The sequence below is a fragment of the Globicephala melas genome, chromosome X (assembly GCF_963455315.2).
Source record: "Globicephala melas chromosome X, mGloMel1.2, whole genome shotgun sequence".
NCBI classification, from domain to species: Eukaryota; Metazoa; Chordata; class Mammalia; order Artiodactyla; family Delphinidae; genus Globicephala; species Globicephala melas.
The window spans coordinates 64,039,343-64,057,710 of NC_083335.1; the positions used below are offsets into that span (position 1 = coordinate 64,039,343).

Consider the following 18,368-nt stretch of genomic DNA (forward strand, 5'->3'; position numbering starts at 1 on the left):
ACCAAGTGTTAACAAGGATGCAGAACTCTGCACTGGAACTCTCTTACATTGCTGATAGAAGTGCAAAATGGTACAGCCACTCTGGAAAACAGCTTGGCAGTTTCCTATAAAATTAAACCTATACCTAGCATATGACCCAGCAATTCCCCCACCCAGGTATTCACCCTAGAGAAATGAAGGTTTATGTTCACACAAAAACCTGTACATACATGTTTATAGCAGCACAATTCATAATTGCTCAGAATTGAAAACAATGCAGAAGTCCTTGAATGGATGAGCAAACTGAAGTATGTTCATACAATGAAATACTGTTCAGCAATACAAAGGAATGAACTATTAATACAAGCAACAACTTGCATGAACCTCAAGGGTATCATGCTGAATGAAATAAGGCACACTCATGAGTTTCATGGTGTATAAGATTCCAAATGTATGACAGTCTGGAAAAGGCAAAGCTAGAGGCATGGAGATCAGATCATTGGTTGCCAAGGACTAGGAGCCGGTGGAATATGTGACTAGAAAGGAGATGCGTGAGGAAGATTTTTGTGGCAATTGAACTATTCTGTATTCTGAGTGTGATAGGGGTTGCATGAATCTATACCTGTATTAAAACTCATAGCACTGGCCCCCAAATAAAATAAGTGGAAAAAAAGAAAAAGCTCTACAGGCCAATATTGCATAACTCAAACAGAACATCTATCAGCTAGATTCAGCCCATGAGCTATGAGGTTTTAACCTCTGCTCTTTAGTTTGTAGTACTCATATTAAAATAGAGCACCTCAAAATAATCTATGGTGTTAGAAGTCAGGATAGTGGTTTCCTTTGGGGAAGAAGAGTGGGTAGTGACTGACGATCCATATGAGGGCTTCTAGGGTGCTGATAATGTTCTATGTCTTAATCTGGATGGGTTAGGGTAACCAACCATCTAGTTTGTCCAGAACAGAGGAGTTTCCCAAGATGCAAGTCTTCCAGTGCTAAAACCGGGACACCCCTAGGGAAGTTGGAACAGTTGGTCACTCTACCAGTTATATGGGTATGTTAACCTTGTGAAAATTCATTGAGCTGTATAGTTGTGATTCATGCACTTTTCTACATGTGTGTTATAAAAAACTTTGCCTTTAACTGGGCACAGATGAGGTCTGGTTAGCACAGGGTACACTAGAACTGTTATTTACAATAACGTAGACTTCTATTAACTCAACTTAAGGTTGCATTATCATTTTTCTCAGTCATGCCATAGAGCTAAAGCTGTGGTAAATTAAACCTCTCAGATATTTTTCACATGAACTGCTTTTAGGACATGGCAACACTTTGCATCATTTATACAAGTAATTTCTAAACTTAGAGAGAGGACTTTAGATTTTTTCCCCCTATTAAAGTTCATCCTGGGACTTCCCTGGTTGTCCTGTGGGTAAGACTCTGCACTCCCAATGCAGGGGGCCTGGGTTCAATCCCTGGTCGGGGAACTAGATCCCGCATGCATGCTGCAACTAAGAGTTCGCATGCCACAACTAAAGAAGTCTGCATGCCATAACTAAAGATCCTGCATGCCACAACTAAGACCATGTGCAGTCAAAATAAATAAATAAATATTTTAAAAATTCAGGGGCTTCCCTGGTGGCACAGTGGTTGAGAATCCGCCCGCCAATGCAGGGGACACGGGTTCGATCCCTGGTCTGGGAAGATCCCACATGCCGCGGAGGAACTAAGCCCGTGCACTACAACTACTGAGCCTGTGCTCTAGAGCCCGTGAGCCACAACTACTGAGCCCGCGCACCTAGAGCCCCTGCTCCACAACAAGAGAAGCCACCGCAATGAGAAGCCTGTGCACTGCAACGAAGAGTAGCCCCCACTCACCACAACTAGAGAAAGCCCGCACGCAGCAATGAAGACCCAATGCAGCCAAAAATAAATTAATTCATTAAAAAAAATTCGAAAGCAGCAGTGGAATTAAATTGTCGGAAAAAAATAAAGTTCAACCTGCTTTTGCTCTTATTCTATTATATTTTACTGAAATATATGTTTGACTTTGGGGATTTAATGTGTTAGCCTGACCCCGCATGATATTTTGCATGCTATTTAAAGGCATGAAAGAGCTCTCATCCACCAAATTCTATCCCCTTCACCCACCCTTGACATTATATATCAAAACCACCACTTTTTTCTGAGTAGCCCCTCCCTCATTGACTCACCTGCCAATACAGTTCCGAGCCCTTAGAACACTTTTGTTGTTATAAATTCAACTAAATTTTATTCATAGTAGTTGGGAAATATATGTACTAATTAGGGAGATTTTATGGTTAACCAAGTGTAATGGCGATGTGACATTTCACTCAGAACCCCCTCTTCAGAACTAAGGCACTCATTTCTAGCTGCTGGGAATATTGGTTGCTGACTGCTCACATTGAGTACCTCCTCAGAAATTGTCCTGTGTTGAAGGGAGCTGCCTTGCCTAAGGTCATGCCCCCTTCTCAGTGGCAGCCTACATGCAGTGATTGCTCAATGAAGGTCACAAAGGCCTAGTTTCTTTGCTTCATTTCAGGACATTTCTGAAGGACCATCTCAGTCTGTGAGATTGGTTGCGACCTCTTTGCAGCTTCTCCCTCTCTATCCAATCCTGATTTCCTTACTCCTTTACAGGTGTTGTTCCCAAAAGCAGCCCCCAATAATCCACCTGCACACAAATCTCAAACTCAGAGTCTGTTTCCCAGGGAACCTTGGGAAAAATTCAAAAATGACTCCCATGATCTTCACCTTCTGGTATTCACATCTTTGTATGACCCTCTCCCCTTGAGTGAGTGGGGCCTGCGACTTGCTTCTAACTGATGGAATATGATGAGGATGATGGCATGTCACTCCTATGATTAGATTACAATGTAGATATAAGACTCCCTCTTGCTGGCATGCACTAAAGAGACTCCCTTGCTGGCTTTGAAGTAAACTGCCATATTGTGAAAGGGACTATGGAGAGGGCCACATGGAAAGGAACAATGGGTGGCCTCTAGGAGCTGAGAGCAGCCGTTGGTAAATAGCTAGCAAGAAAACAAGAACCTCAGTCCTACAGCTGTAAGGAGATGAAGTCTGCCAACATTCTGAGAAAAGTGGATCTTTCCTTAGCTGAACCTCTGATGAGACTGTCACCCTGGCCAACACCTAGATTGTAGTCTGGTGAGACTTTGAGCAGATTACCCAGCCAAGATGAGCCCAGGCTCCTGACTTACAGAAACTGAGAAAATAAATGGGTGTTGCTTTAAACTGTTGAATTTGTTACACAGCAATAGAAAACTAATATACCAACCTATGACACCAAGAGCTAATACATACACTTGTAGAAAGAGTCAAGGAAGACTGGAGAATGAGAAGCCTTCATGGTGTACAACATTTGATTTTGAAATTATATCAAACTGTTCTTAGAGATATCTCAAGTTGTAGAGAAAATCTTTTGATGGGGATTCTATTTTTAATTAGGTAACTTGATATTCTCCTCCAGAATGGAATGAAGTTGACACATCCTAAAATTTTGCAGTATCTAAATTTGTCAAAACAGTCAAAGGAATTAAAAGTAGAGATAGGGCTTCCCTGGTGGCGCAGTGGTTGAGAGTTCGCCTGCCGATGCAGGGGACACGGGTTCATGCCCTGGTCCGGGAAGGTCCCACATGCCATGGAGTGGCTGAGCCCGTGAGCCATGGCCGCTGGGCCTGTGCATCTGGAGCCTGTGCTCCACAACGGGAGAGGCCACAGCAGTGAGAGGCCCGTGTACCGCAAAAAAAAAAAAAAAAAAAAAAAAAAGTAGAGATAACTTAATGGACAACATTTTGTCTTATAAAAATGTTAGTCAAGGAGAGGTACTCTGAATGGAGGCAAAAAGACAGAACCTGTGAATATATTTGAGCTGAAGTATATATACTTTCTAATAAAAATATTAGAGTTGAGAATGTTTTCCATTTAGTAGAATTTTTTTCTTCTCCTGTAGAGGGTGTTTTCTCAGTTAAAAACATTGTGATGAGAAGAATCAATTGAAGATGTTTGCAATTTCAAATTTATTAACCATAAAATGCAACTGTGAAACAAATTGCAGGCAATTTTATGAAAAGATTTAAAACATTACGACCATACTGGAAAAAAATACGTTTTCAGAAAAATATTGGTAACGTGCTGTTAGAGACAGGTGTGGCTAAGAAACTGATTAAGGTATGTGAATATATACCAAAAAATTCTGCTTGTGTTATTTTTTAATGTTCAGATAATCAATATAAGTGTTTTTTGCTTTAATGTACAGTGATATATGTTGTTTTTATTTTTAGAAAGAATTTTATTTTTGAAATTAGTTTTTAACAGAACTGTTTTATAGCCTACCAATATAATAAAGCCAATTTGTTGATCAGTAGGTAAATATTTCATATATACTGAATTGCTTTAGTGCCTCCTTTCACTCTCTAAAGCATTCCAGTTTAGTTAATATGGTCTCCCTAAGGCTTTAGGATCTTTTCTTTTTGGCTTTATCCCTATCCTTTAGCTTAGCAGTCTCTATAACCCAGATCTCATTTCATATGCAAACTTCATCTTCTGCAAATGTAAAAGGTCACTTATTTGGGCCGCTTAAGCTATCCATTCTTTATCACATTCAAGTGGGATAACAAGGAAAGGGATGTAGGAAGTTCAGAGGTATAAACAGGTTCTTGTTTTTGTTCTCTGGGAGGCTTTTTTTTTGCCAATTAATTCATTAACAAGCCCCAAGAGTTGCCTCAGAAAAAGATTGATATCTCCAAGGACATGTGAGTAAAGCAATGAGAAAAGAACAAGTAAAAGGAAAAAAAAACCCACACACATATGAGAACACATACAGAGAGAGAGAGACAGAGAGAGAGACAGAGACAGAGAGAGAGGAGCTCTAACAAACAATAAATATGATTCTGAGGGGAAAAAACACCAAAATTGTGAGGGCAGGAAGGTAAAGCCTATATGAACCCTAGACACCTTTGCATTAGTCCCCTGGAGAGAAGAGTTTATGCCATTCTTCAGGTTACAGTGCCTCACTGTTGCAGGGAGGGGGACCCCTTCCAGGGCCCAAGAGTGAGCTCTTGTCTAACACTTGGAAATGAATTGTCCAAGGCGGCACGTGCTGACCATGCAAGAGACTTTATTGGGTAGGGGCACCCGGGCGGAGAGCAGCAGGGTAAGGGAACCCAGGAGGACTGCTCTGCCATGTGGCTCACAGTCTTGGGTTTTATGGTAATGGGATTAGTTTCTGGATTGTCTCTGGCCAATTGTTCTGACTCAGGGTCCTTCCTGGTAGTGCGCGCATCACTCAGCCAAGATGGATTCCAGTGAGGATGATTCTGGGAGGTTGGTAGGACATATGGACTGGCGTCTCCTTTTGACCTTTCCCAAATTCTTCTGGTTGGTGGTGGCTTGTTAGTTCCGTGTTCCTTATCAGGACCTCCTGTCATAAAATAACTCATGCAAATGGTTAGTGTGGTGCTGGCCAGTTTCATTCAGTGCTTCCCCTAACACCAGTACCTTCAACATTGGAGTCCTTTGCATCAGGCCACCATTGTAGTAAAGACCATTTCCCCCTATTATCTAATAGAACTCCTAAGTTGTAGCCAGGTAGATGGCTATCCAGCAAGAGACTACATTTCCCCATCTCCCTTGTGGCTTGGAGTGGCCAAGTGACCAAGTTCTGGAAATCATTGTGAGCCATTTCCACATTGTGACACTGAAAGGGAAAGTTCATGCTTTCCTTTGGCCCTTTTCCCCATCTGCTGGCTAAGAGATGCCAAAAGATTAAGCAGCCACCTTGGACCCAGACATGGCAGAGCTTCTTTACCAGCCCTGGACCACTTACCTCTACTCTGTTAACCTAAAAGAGAAACCAACTTCTATCTTGTTAAACTACTTGTGTACAATCTTGGGTCTTTTTCTTATAGTACCTGCACCCTCCTTAATAAAACCATGCAGAGCTAAACTTGCAAAATTTTAGAAGTACACACCGAGTCACTGGAACATGAGTAGACAGACCAATGGGACAAAAGAGAAAGTCCATCATAGAACCAAATACATACAGAAAATTAGTACAAAATCAAATCAGTGGGGTAAAGATGGACTTTATTTTTTACATGAATAGTGTTGACACAACCAGGTATCTATACTATAGAAAAAGATAAAGTTCCATCTCTTCCTCACACCATACAGCAGGTTAAAACTCTAAGTGGAATGAAGATTTAATGAATTTACCCTTTGAGCCAACATTTTCATTTCTGCAAATTTATTCACGATAAGGACATATCTGCACTTTATGGATAATGTATGTACATTTTCTCATTGTTTGTAATAGCAAAAGACAGGAAAAAAACTTGTGTCTACCAATAAGGGATTAGATTTTTTAAACTATAGTATATAATTGAATGTTATACTATATGAAGTTGTAAGAAAGAATGAGAAAGCTCTGTATTTTCAGGATGAACTTAGGTGAAGAAAGCCAGATGCAAAATAGTGTATAAGTACTATGCTACCTTTTGTATAAGAAAGGGGAGAAATGAAAATATATTTTTGCTTGTATCTGTATAAAGAAACACTGAAAGGATATATCAGAAACTAATAAAATGGTTAGCTATGAGAGTGGAAAGAGTGGGGTAGATGGGGACAGGAATGGGTATGGGAGTTCTAAATCTAAGTATTATGTAAGTAATAATTATTACTATTAAGTATTAATAGACAGTGCGCAGGCGCGGCGGCGCGCCTCTGCGGGGCGCTGGGCTCACTGCGCACGCGCGGCCATCAGCTTGGTCCCAGGTGGAGCTGTTTTAGCCGAGCTGGCGCCGCCGTGAGCCTCCGAGATGAGCGCGGCAGAGGCTGACTGCTGGGCTTGGCTGCTGGTGCTCAGCTTCGTGTTTGGGTGCAATGTACTCAGGATCCTCCTCCCGTCCTTCTCCTCCTTCACGTCCAGGGTGCTGCAGAAGGACGTGGAGCAGGAGACTCAGATGCGAGCAGAGATCCAGGGTATGAAGCAGGAGCTCTCCACCGTCAACGTGATGGACGAGTTTGCCAGATACGCCAGGCTGGAGAGAAAGATCAACAAGATGACTGATAAGCTCAAAACTCACGTGAAAGCACGACAGCTCAGTTGCCTAAGATAAAATGGGTTATAAGTGTTGCTTTCTACATATTGCAAGCTGCCCTGATGGTCACACTCATTTGGACATACTACTCTGTCCCTGTGACCGTGGTGCCGAGTAGATGGATAACTCCACTAGAACGCCTGGTAGCATTTCCCACTGGAGTAGCAGGGCTTGCAGCAAAGGAACTGACGCCTAGAGAACTTACGTGTCCAGTGTCACCGAAATGTGAAGTAGCAGGGCTACAGTTCAACCCAAGCCTGCCTCAGTAATCCAAGCCCAATACCTGGGGTCTGATACCCCATTTATTGAAACACCACCTCTGGTTCCCAAATTCTGTGACTCCTTTTCAATTCACACTATGCTTAGCCCCTCTGCAGCATTTCCTGCTATCGGCCATTCTTTCACTTCTGAAAGAATTTCTTTTGGGTTTTAAAATTAGTACATGTCATCGTAGAATGATTAGAAATATAAGAAAAAACTTTTAAAAAGACTCAGTAGCTATGGATAACCCCTCTTAACATTGTGGTATATTTTTTCCAGTCTTTTTTTCTATTTATTTTTGTATGGTTAAGGTTATCTGGCACATACAATTTTTTACCCCTCTTATTATGTAAACATTTCCCATATCAATAAATTTCTTCAGAGAGGAGACTGACGTGCTGCTGGCTGTGCTGAGAGGGCAGCTTAATAAGTTTCTTTATTAAGGAAAATATATATATATATTTGTATTTGTTTAAGGTCAGGAAGTACTTGGTTAACTCTATCACTATTGCTTATTCTGAGGTATCTCCATATTTTAAAATATCAGTATAAGAACATTTTTCTATATTGACCTTTAATTAGATTTCCACCATGAATTGACTTTAAATACTTTAGACTGATGAACAAAAAAGTTCTGTTAAGAAGTCTCTTCTGTATCAGTGCTAAAATCCAAGTACCATGAGCTCCAAGACCAGTGGCAGTGCTGGCACTCTATTTGGTTCTGTCAAAGTCCCTTACATCCTTTAGGACCAAGCCCATTCACCCATATTTGTTCAACTTATAGCTGCAGTTCCTGTAGTAATTCAGCATGTATCACAGATACACTGTATACATCTACAAATTTTTAAGCCTAACTGCTTGGGAACAAAAGTTGAAATAAACATAGAGGGAAAAATATTTAGCTTCAGGAGGCAAGATTTTACTGAGCTAGATGAATACAAAAATAAACGATATGATGTTTGTGCTTTTTTATAAATAACTTTATTTTATTTTATTTACTTACTTTTGGCTGCATCGGGTCTTTGTTGCTGCACGCGGGCTTTCTCTAGTTGCAGCAAGTGGGGGCTACTCTTCGTTGCATTGTGCATGCTTCTCACTGCGGTGGCTTCTCGTTGCGGAGCACGGGCTCTAGGCGTGCGGGCTTCAGTAGTTGTGGCTCGCGGGCTCTAGAGCGCAGGCTCAGTAGTCATGGTGCACAGACTTAGTTGCTCCACGTCATGTGGGATCTTCCTGGACCAGGGCTTAAACCCATGTCCCCTGCATTGGCAGGTGGATTCTCAACCACTGTACCACCAGGGAAGTCCCTGTTTGTGCTTTTTAAGAGGTGGTTATGTCACCTAAATATTTATGCACAATTTCTGAGAGTTCAATATGTATATATACATATAAAGAGGTGACATATACATATTTTTTTAAATCTTGAATCAATTTAGAATTAATATTTGTGTAAAGTATGTATGTATGTATTCATAATTCCTACTTATTTTGCTTAACATCTCACATAAAAGCATTTTTCATGTTATGGTATACTTTTCATAAACATACTTTTATGACTATAAAATATTTCATCATATAGATGAACCATAATTCACTCAACTATTACTTTCTAAAGGTAGACATTTGAGTTGTTTACAAACACTCAAGAGCACCATAAAAAAAGGACATAAGGAATGTCTTTGTGCATAAATCTTCCTGTATTCTGATCATTTCCTTAAAATAGAGTTCTAGACTTCTTAGAATTACTGGATGGAGGTACATGATATATATGTAGAATTGTTCTCCAAAAGGATTTTACCAACTCCACCAGTCTCACCAGCAGTGTTTGAGAGTGCCCATTTCCTTATACATATAGAGGATTTTAAGGGTTAGGACCACTCACATTCAGTTTATTAAAAACAAACAAAAGTTAAATCTTAGCTCACCACCCCTTTCTTGCCCTTTCTATACTCTCTCCTCCACACCATGTGCCCAGAGTCCTCTGTGCTGCTTCCCAGCCACCCAGGGTCTCTCACTGAGCTGTCCCACCCAAGCTGGCCTTCCCTAGAAAAGTTGACACTCTAGATTTTTCCCTCCTTATCTCATCCCCACACCCAAATTCAAAACTTTATATCCTGCATCCTATCCTCTTGGCCTGCCCTGGCCAGCAGATCAATCTTTTTTTTTTTTTTAATAATTTTGTTTTTATTAAACCAAAGAAACGTTGGGTCTTCGTTGCTGCGCGTGGGCTTTCTCTAGTTGTGGCGAGCGGGGGCTTCTCTTGTTGCAGAGCACGAGCTCTAGGCACATGGGCTTCAGTAGCTGTGGCACTCGGGCTTAGTAGTTGTGGCTCGCGGGCCCTAGATCGCAGGCTCAGTAGTTGTGGCACACGCGCTTAGTTGCTCGGCGGCATGTGGGATCTTCCCGGACCAGGGCTTGAACCTGTGTCCCCTGCATTGGCAGGTGGAATCTTAACTGCTGCGCCACCAGGGAAGTCCCAATCGATTTTATATATTCATTACCAACAATGTATAATAAATGATAATAAAGAATAAATGTGTTAGGCCAAAAAATGGTCCCCAAAAGATATTCACATCAAATGCCTGGAACTTGTCTATGCTGCCCTATTTGGAAAAGAGTCTTTGCAGATGTCCATTGAATTAAGCATCTTAAAATGAAGAGAAAATCCTTGATTTTCCAAGTGGGCCCTAAATGCCATTACAAGTGTCCCTTTAAGAGAGAGGCAAAGGAAGATCAGGCACACAGAACAGGAGAAGACCATGTGAAGAGGCAGGCAGAGATTCGAGTGATGCAGCCACAAGCTCAGGAACAGCGGCCAGCAACCAACAGAAGCTGGAAAAGGCAAAGAACAGATTCTCCCCTAGAACTTCTAGAGGGATCATGGCCTCACCCACACCTTGAGTTTGGACTTCTAGCCTCCAGAACTATGAGAGAATAAATTTCTGTTGTCACCATCTTTGTAGTAATTTGTTACAGTAGTCACCAGAAACGAATACAGTGCATCACCACGTTCTCTCCGTTAACACTAAGGCTGTACTTTAGGACAAGACTATGGGAGGAAGAGATATTGTGGTTTATTAAATAACCACCAGGTGGCAGTACTGTGCAGAGGCTAGCAAGGAAACCGGTTCTGCTACTTCACGTTCTCTCCGGTCCCCTTTCCTTTCATCACTGCAACTCACTGATGCCAATCTTCTTTCTAACCCTAAAAAGCTGCTGGCTTGGGCCTTGGGCATCCACAGGTACTTTAGATTATAGAGATTAGGTTGGGCATGTCACGGGATGGTAAGCAATGAAATGAGATCTTTTAGTACTCTACAAAGCTTGAAGTACCGTCAAATCTGAGCTGTATCCTTTGAGGGAAACAACCCAGGTCTCCCTTTAGGGATGACCTTTAGCAAATGGTGAAGTGGACAAAGCTGGTGGCCTCTATGTTTCTAGCTACTCCTTTTCAGTAAGCCCATCCTCAGACACCCAATGCTCTTTCTGCCCCAGGTCCTTCAGTCATGAGGAAGGTGAATTTCTTAGCTAACATATGGGCCAGGCATCCTCCCAAGACCACTTAGTCTTTAACACAGCCTAGAGAAAGCTATTGTAATTATCCTGATTTTACAGAGTGGAAAACTGGAGTTTAGAGCGGTCAACTAACAGGGTTACAGTTCTTAAGTGGTTGAGTCACGCCTCAAACCTTGATCATCTGATATTAATTGCCATATCTTAGTGCAACTCGGCTTCTGGCCATCTTTCTCTAATTTAACATTTACTGTCTGTATCACTCATTTGACTAGCATTTTAATTATCTGTTACACAAATATATGTTATCTCCTAATTAGATCGCAAACTCCATTAAGCCAGGGACTACACCTTAAGCTGTGTTTGCAGCCGCGTATCACCTGTGACAGTGAGCCTAAAAGTTTTAGCTTTTCACTAGATGCTTAACATTTCTCATCTTGGGAAACAGTTCCCCCCAGTTAGAACCCCTGTCTCTGTCACTTTATTTAATGATTTTCAATTTAGAAAGATTCCATTGAGAACTTTATTTGGAAACTACAAAATTGTTAGGACTGGACTTAGAGCCACCATAATCCACAATAGCTTTATCTCAGTTCCTCCTAAATGTTTTAGGATGCAATAGGCCACCTATTACAAGCTTAAATTCCTCCTACAGGTACAGTATAATAAAATCAAAGATGATTATAGTAAGTGACATTATTGGGTCAATGTCACCTTCTTAATCTGCAGACAAAACTTTACAGCAGTGTCCAGATATATCTACAAACCTGTTTTTATAGTTCCCAAGTTAATAGATCTTCTATTCTCCTTTTTGCATTGTATATCTGCATTTTCTTAGGCTAATTCTAACTCAAGTTGTTACCTGATTTAAATGAACACATATGTAGCTTCCAGAGCCACTTCTTTTCACTTGAACAATTAGAATGAATGTTATTTTAGACATAATAATTAAATCTACCCAATGATGAAGATTCTTTCTGGGATTCTATGAACCCTTCTATATTTTCACGCTTAGAAATATATCCTCACTATATTATCTTTTATCTCAAAACTCTTATGTCAATTTTGCACTCATTTAGTTGGATTTCACTGTACCTATATATTATTCTTGCAGTTTTTTCCCAGCTTTATTGATATATAACTGACATAATATTGTATAAGTTTAGGGTGTACAATGTGTTGATTTGATACATTTATATATTGCAAAATGATTACCATCAAAGTATTCTTTGATTTTTTAATGGTCTTAGGCAAAAGCAATACAATATTGACCTACCTTCATATTTACTGGTAGAATGATAAGGGTGCATTAGTTTAATGGGCTACCCATCACAAAGTTATCAAGTGAGATCACAGGTATGAAAGTGCTTTGGAAATGGTAATTAACAACACACACGTAAAATTATAGTATTGTTACTGTTACTCTTTTGAGAAATATTACAAGAAGAGAAATCCAAAGAATATTTAATGATTACATTTTGATCACTGTGTAACCTAAGATGAGTTAATATTTGAAGATAGGAGAACCTTCCCAGAGATTTCTCAATGTAAATAATTGCTTAACCCAGTGCCTTTCAAGCTATAATGTGTATAAGAATCCTCTGGAGATCTTGTTAACATGCAGATTCTGGTTCAGTTAACATGCAGACTCTGGGCTGGGCCTGAGAGTATGCATTTCTGACAAGCTCCCAGGTGATGCTCATGCTTCTGATCTCTGGACCACACTGTGTGTGCCAAGGAATAATTTTGGCTCTGCCTCTTAAACTCAATCACTAATCCTATTATTAAGGGCAAATGTGTGGTTGCAAGGAAACATATATTCAATAGGTGGAGACATCCCTTTCTCATAAATACAGAGCTGGCACTGAAACTCTGGTTTGGAAGATGAGCTTAAAAATCATCCAGGTAGGGGCTTCCCTGGTGGCACAGTGGTTAAGAATCCACCTGCCAATGCAGGGGACATGAGTTCGAGCCCTGGTCCGGGAAGATCCCACATGCCGCAGAGCAACTAAGCCTGTGCGCCACAACTACTGAAGCCTGTGCACCTAGAGCCCATGCTCCGCAACAAGAGAAGCCACCGCAATGAGAAGCCCACTAGCCCCGGCTCTCTGCAACTAGAGAAAGCCCGCAGGCAGCAACGAAGACCCAACACAGCCAAAAATAAAATAAATTAATTAAATAAATTTTGCAAAATCATCCAGGTAGGCCCATATAAATAATTCTAAACAGAGAGATTTCTATCCCTTTTTTCAGTATCTGTAGGGAAAAAAATTCAGATCTTTCTAACAAATTAAGCTTAATATATTTTTAGCTTTACTGGCAGGAACATTTCTCTTTTTCTCATCTAAATTTTTTTCTGTTCCAATTTAAACCACTTGTTACTGCAGATTGATTGATGATAGAGAAATTAACTACATAATCATTTCCAAATATCTTTTTTATATAATTACAGCTCCAATGGTTTCATTTTAAAGTGCCTATAGTTTTAGTAATTTGGTCTAGGAAATGAATTTCCCTGTATCCCAGCTAAGTAAATATTTGATACATGTAAAAACATAATGCAAACCTTTGTATAATGGGTATGCCTTGAGTTAGTGCCCCAGTCCATTCCAAGACTAAAACAACAGGAATGACAATGGCACCATTTTATCTGTGGTGGTGTGATGGCATTTTTTTTAATACAAAAGACAATTCCATTTCTTTTTTAAGATGACCTCAAAGACTGGCGAGACAGTTTCGTTCAAGGAAATAATCATCCCTTTACTGGATTAAATAATATGTTCTGTGGGAAAATACACACTGTTTTCCTATTTGGAGATTTAAGTTGTGAGGAGAAAATCCTATTCACCTGGCTGATAGTCACAAGCAGGACCAGCTTCACGGGCATGTGACCAGTGCAGTCACACAGGGCTCCACACTCAGAAGGTTCCTGTACTTGGTTTAGTGCTTGCTCTGCCATCACTGTCTTGAAATTCCGAATAACTTTTGGACAAGTGGCCCTGCATTTTCATTTTACATTAGGCCCTGCAATTATGTAGCTGGTCCCAAGTACATGGGTGAACACTGCTGTTCATCTGGTTTCCTGGAATATGTGTATAAAATTTAGTCTCTGTTCCAGCATGATTGCCTCATCGTTTCGAAAATGAAACGAGTTCAAGTTATTAATTATCCACCTTTCCTTCCAAGAAGGACTACACACACATGCACCAATGTGTACTTTCCTACTAGGCTACAGCCATCACCCTCTTCATGGTATTGTGCCCCTCATGTCACACACTGTAATTTCAAAGAATCCTATACAGCCATTGATTGGTATGCTGCCCAATGATCTTAGTCTGCTAGTCATTTTCACTTATTAATTTCATGGCAGAACAATGTATAGAGATGTTTTTGTTTTATTTTTCCTGCTGTGGAAGAATCAGGAAGAATAAGAGAAATATAGCTCTCTCCATCCAAAGGGAATATACTCCTATGCCTGTTGAAGTTGTCTGAAGACAGGAAGTTGTCTTCCTGTCTTAGTTTATTTAATCATGCCAGGGTGTGTGTGTGTGTGTGTGTGTGTGTGTGTGTGTGTGTGTGTGTGTGTGTGTGAGATGGGAGGAGGACAGGGCACAGAATGGTGACTGAAGCACCCAGAGAGGTGAAGTTTACGTAAGACCAGGAAAAGAACAGAGGTCTACTTGCTGTTTCCTTGAGTGGTGGGATCCAAGACCCTTTTCATCTCCAGGGAGGTGAATGGCTATCTCCAATTTCAGCAAAAACTGCAGTGCCAAGCATAGCCCAGAGGCAGCAGAGTCCTCAGACTCCAGGGATCCAGCTTGGATGATGGGCATACAATACAAGTGGTAATGTGGACCAAAGAGTGGAGAAATTGCCCCCCATTTTTTTCAGGATGCAAAAAAAAAAGAGCTGTTTTTCACTCCTGAGCACTTCCTTTCTACAAAAGTCCTCCACCAACTTTTTCTTTTTTTGCTTTATGCAAGAACATGAGGGGTTAGTGGGTGAGGGTGAGGAGCCCATAATGACCAAGATAGAATTTTTAACAATCTAGCAGAACAGGGCCTCAAAATCAGATATCATGTGATTTAAAGAAAATTAAGTAATGTCATATTTCTTTCATCTCCCATGAGGCAGTTGTAAACCTTTCCTGCAACAATGTAATATTTAACCCACAAACATCCAGCTGATAACTCACAATTTCCCACACAAATGCCCTTGGATTTTTCCCTAACAATTTAACAAAAGTCCTGTCCCAAACATGCCGACCTCTCTTCACACAGGGGAGTCATGTGTAGTACAGAGAGACCTGGCAAGGGCCCACTGAGGTAGACATTTGACTACCTCAGCTGCTAAAGATTCTGCCCATCAGGGTCTTTCTTCCTCAACAAACTCCTCTCAGAGTCTTAGGGATAAAGGGCAAAGACCAAGTCCTCATGGAGAGACAATCAGAAAAGGACAGTGTTGGTACCCTACTAATCCCACTATAGGCTGATCTCCTCTAGATCCCTATGGCCCCTCTTGCTCCAGGAATTTATAGCACTTTTCCTGTAAGAAATTCCTTCCTACAGGAATCTGTAGCGCTTTTGCCTACTACCAGAGCCATGGCCCCTATGCTGGGTGTTGCTCCCTACAGATATTGCCTGCTACAGGACACTGGTCTGTATCTGGTGCTTGAAGCATGAAGCCATTGGGGCTACAACCCTATGAATAGCTGCCAGAAACTGCTCTATGAAGTCTTTTATCACAGCTAGGTGATAGTTCCTGCAGTCATCATTGCACTGCTAGATCATCAAGGCTGCTTCCCATTGAGTAAATCAAAGGATCCAGACTAGGACTCTCCTAACACTTGGGCTCTGACTTAAACAGAAGCTGGCCTTTGGAATTTCATGCCCTAAAGGAGAATACACCAGAATCCTAACTTTTGTTTTTTTGCTTTTATTAAACCCTGTGTGTGGTGTATATGTTGTTATAGGTTCTTAGAAGGAGTATAGTTCAATCTATCTTGACAGGAACTGATTTGGATAAACTAGCTGAGCAATGTTCTCAAGCACATATGAGGGCCCTACTTTCCGAATATCTAATCCCCTAATAGCGGGATTACATCCCCTAACACTGTTCCTGAAGCTTCCTCAGGCAGCTCCCTTCACTCTTCCAGTTGCCTGATGGACATTAACCAAATAATGGTCATGAGAAACCTTCTCCCTGCAGAGCAGGTACATTCAGTCACACTCTTAGTCGATACACACCTTGGGCAACATTGGATTTGAGGTCACAAAGACTTCTAGTCACTGGGCCACAATCAGCTGTGTGTTGTCTTTCTCCACAGATTTGTTGCCCAATGCATTTCTAATACAAGCCCAGAAGAGTGGCCTCTCTTGGGCACTGTCTGGCCAGGTGATAAATGTCTGCCTATTCACAAGTTTCCTGAGTCGGTGGTAGCTGGATAACTTATAGTTTGGGATCTCTTCCAGGAAGATCAAGATGATGACATCCTCGTGCTCATAGAACATCTTGATGCTGGCCAGCTGTACTTCAAGCTGGCACCATTCACTGTGCAGGTAGTGGTTACTGACCACACACAAAGTTTTCCGGCTGGTGTTGATGTCATTCTGGATGTTCTCAAAGATGCCTATGCCTGGATCAAAGTCCCAGTGGTGAAGACAGAGCTTAAAAGTGGGCTGGCCACCTTCTTCTAGGGCTGGAACAAGCTCTTCATATACCCACTGCTCATCAGTGGCAGTGAAAGAGACAAAGGCATCATAGATGAACTCCTTCTCTGTCCTTTGCCACTTGGCCAGGTACCAGGCTTAAAATATGTAGAGCCCATACCATAGAGACGGAGTCATCTTGGCAATGAACCAAGAGGAGACCATGGTTGTGAGGACCAGACTGAAGGAGCAGAAGAAGCAAACATTTCCTAGGTCAAAATTACACATAGAATCATCAAAATCTATCAACAAACTCTGGATATTTGGCTGCTGACAAGTATAGCTCCAGAGGTAGGGGATATGGACATTTGCTGTGTTTATTGACCAATTCTTGAACCATGCATTGTCACAGCTGCACTGAAGTTTGTTCCCATAGAGATCAAAGTACTTCAGAGACTTCAGATTCTCCAGATGACTTTGATTAATGACTCTTACGTTGTTGAATCTTAAAGAGAAGTCCTGAAGGCTTTCTAATCCAGAGAACATGCCAGGAGTCAATGACTCTAAGTTGTTGTTTTCCAGGTGCAGCATTTTTAGTCTTTTGAGTTTTTGGAATAAGGAAATATTTAAACTGAGACTTCAGTCTCCAGATTTTGTTCCTGAGATATCCAACTTTGTGAGATTAAGCAGGGAGTCAAACTGAAGGTGGTCTAGGAATACCATGGGATTTTTCCCTAGGAGTAGCTCCTGCAGGCCATTCAGCCCTTGGAAGAAGTTGGTTGGAACAACCTGAATTCTATGTATTTGTCCTTCTAGGTTGAGTTGTTTCAAAGACTTGAGGTTCATAAATGGAGGAAATGGCAAGGTCCTACTGGTTTCATAACTAATTTTATTAAAACTGAGATTCAAAACTTCTAGATTTTCCAGGCCCAAGAAAAGGCCTGCTTGAAAACTTGACAAGATATTGTATGCCAAGTCAAGTTTATAGAAGTAATTGAGGTCAGAAAATGCATTCTCCTCTATGTCTTTCAGGCGGTTCTGGGAGAGAATGAGAACTTGGAGCTTCTTCAGAAACTGAAATGTTCTGCGTTTCAGTGTCCGAATATTGTTGTATCCAAGGTCTAAACTCTCTAAATTTGGAAATTGAGGAAAGGAGTATTTGTCAATTTTTACTATCCAGCACCCAGCCAAGCTGAGCTCCTTCAATGAATACAGCCCATAGAAGGCCATATTATTGAGTACTGTGATGGGATTTCTAGAGAGAAAGAGAGATTGTAGGTACCTCAAGGGTGAAAATGCAAATTCTGGAAATCTTTTAAACTTATTGTGGCTCAGGTCTAGGGCTCTCAAGTTCTGGAGGGCATTCCAGGTCCTGTTGCTGACAAAGGAAAGTTGACACGTGTTTAGATTCAGCCTTTGGAGGCTGGGCATAGCATCAAACTCACTGTCATTGAGGTGAACGAGATCACTGCTTTGGCTCAGGTCAAGGGACAAAAGCCTGGTACAGTTGGCAAGGCGCTTTACGCCCCCTGCATTAATGGCATTTTCCCAAAAAACCAAAGCCTCTAATACAGGTAAATTTCAGAGGAGGCGACACCAAATATAGACTTGGTATATCTTCATTTAGTCAAAATCTCCTTTATATTTTTTAAAAGTTTTAAAATATTCTCTGTAAATTTTTGTGTTTCTGTGTTAGGGTATGTCCTAGAAACTTTTAGATTTTATTATTGAGATATTGAGAAATATCTTATTTTTTCCTATTTAATTTTCTAGTTAAGTATAGCAAGGGTGCCATAACTTTTTAATTTTTTGTGTTCTTGTTGATCAT

General features: G+C 41.0%; 1 protein-coding gene and 1 pseudogene across 1 annotated transcript; one reads left to right on the forward strand and one right to left on the reverse strand.

The window, feature by feature from the left end:
* Nucleotides 1–6,789: 6,789 nt before the first annotated feature.
* Nucleotides 6,790–7,390, forward strand: LOC115848724 (guided entry of tail-anchored proteins factor 1 pseudogene; annotated as a pseudogene).
* An 8,787-nt stretch (nucleotides 7,391–16,177) lies between these two features.
* Nucleotides 16,178–18,163, reverse strand: LOC115848733 (toll-like receptor 13). Its single transcript, XM_030849638.1, is given in 1 exon segment — nucleotides 16,178–18,163. A coding segment is annotated over 1 exon segment (1,986 nt).
* Nucleotides 18,164–18,368: the final 205 nt, after the last annotated feature.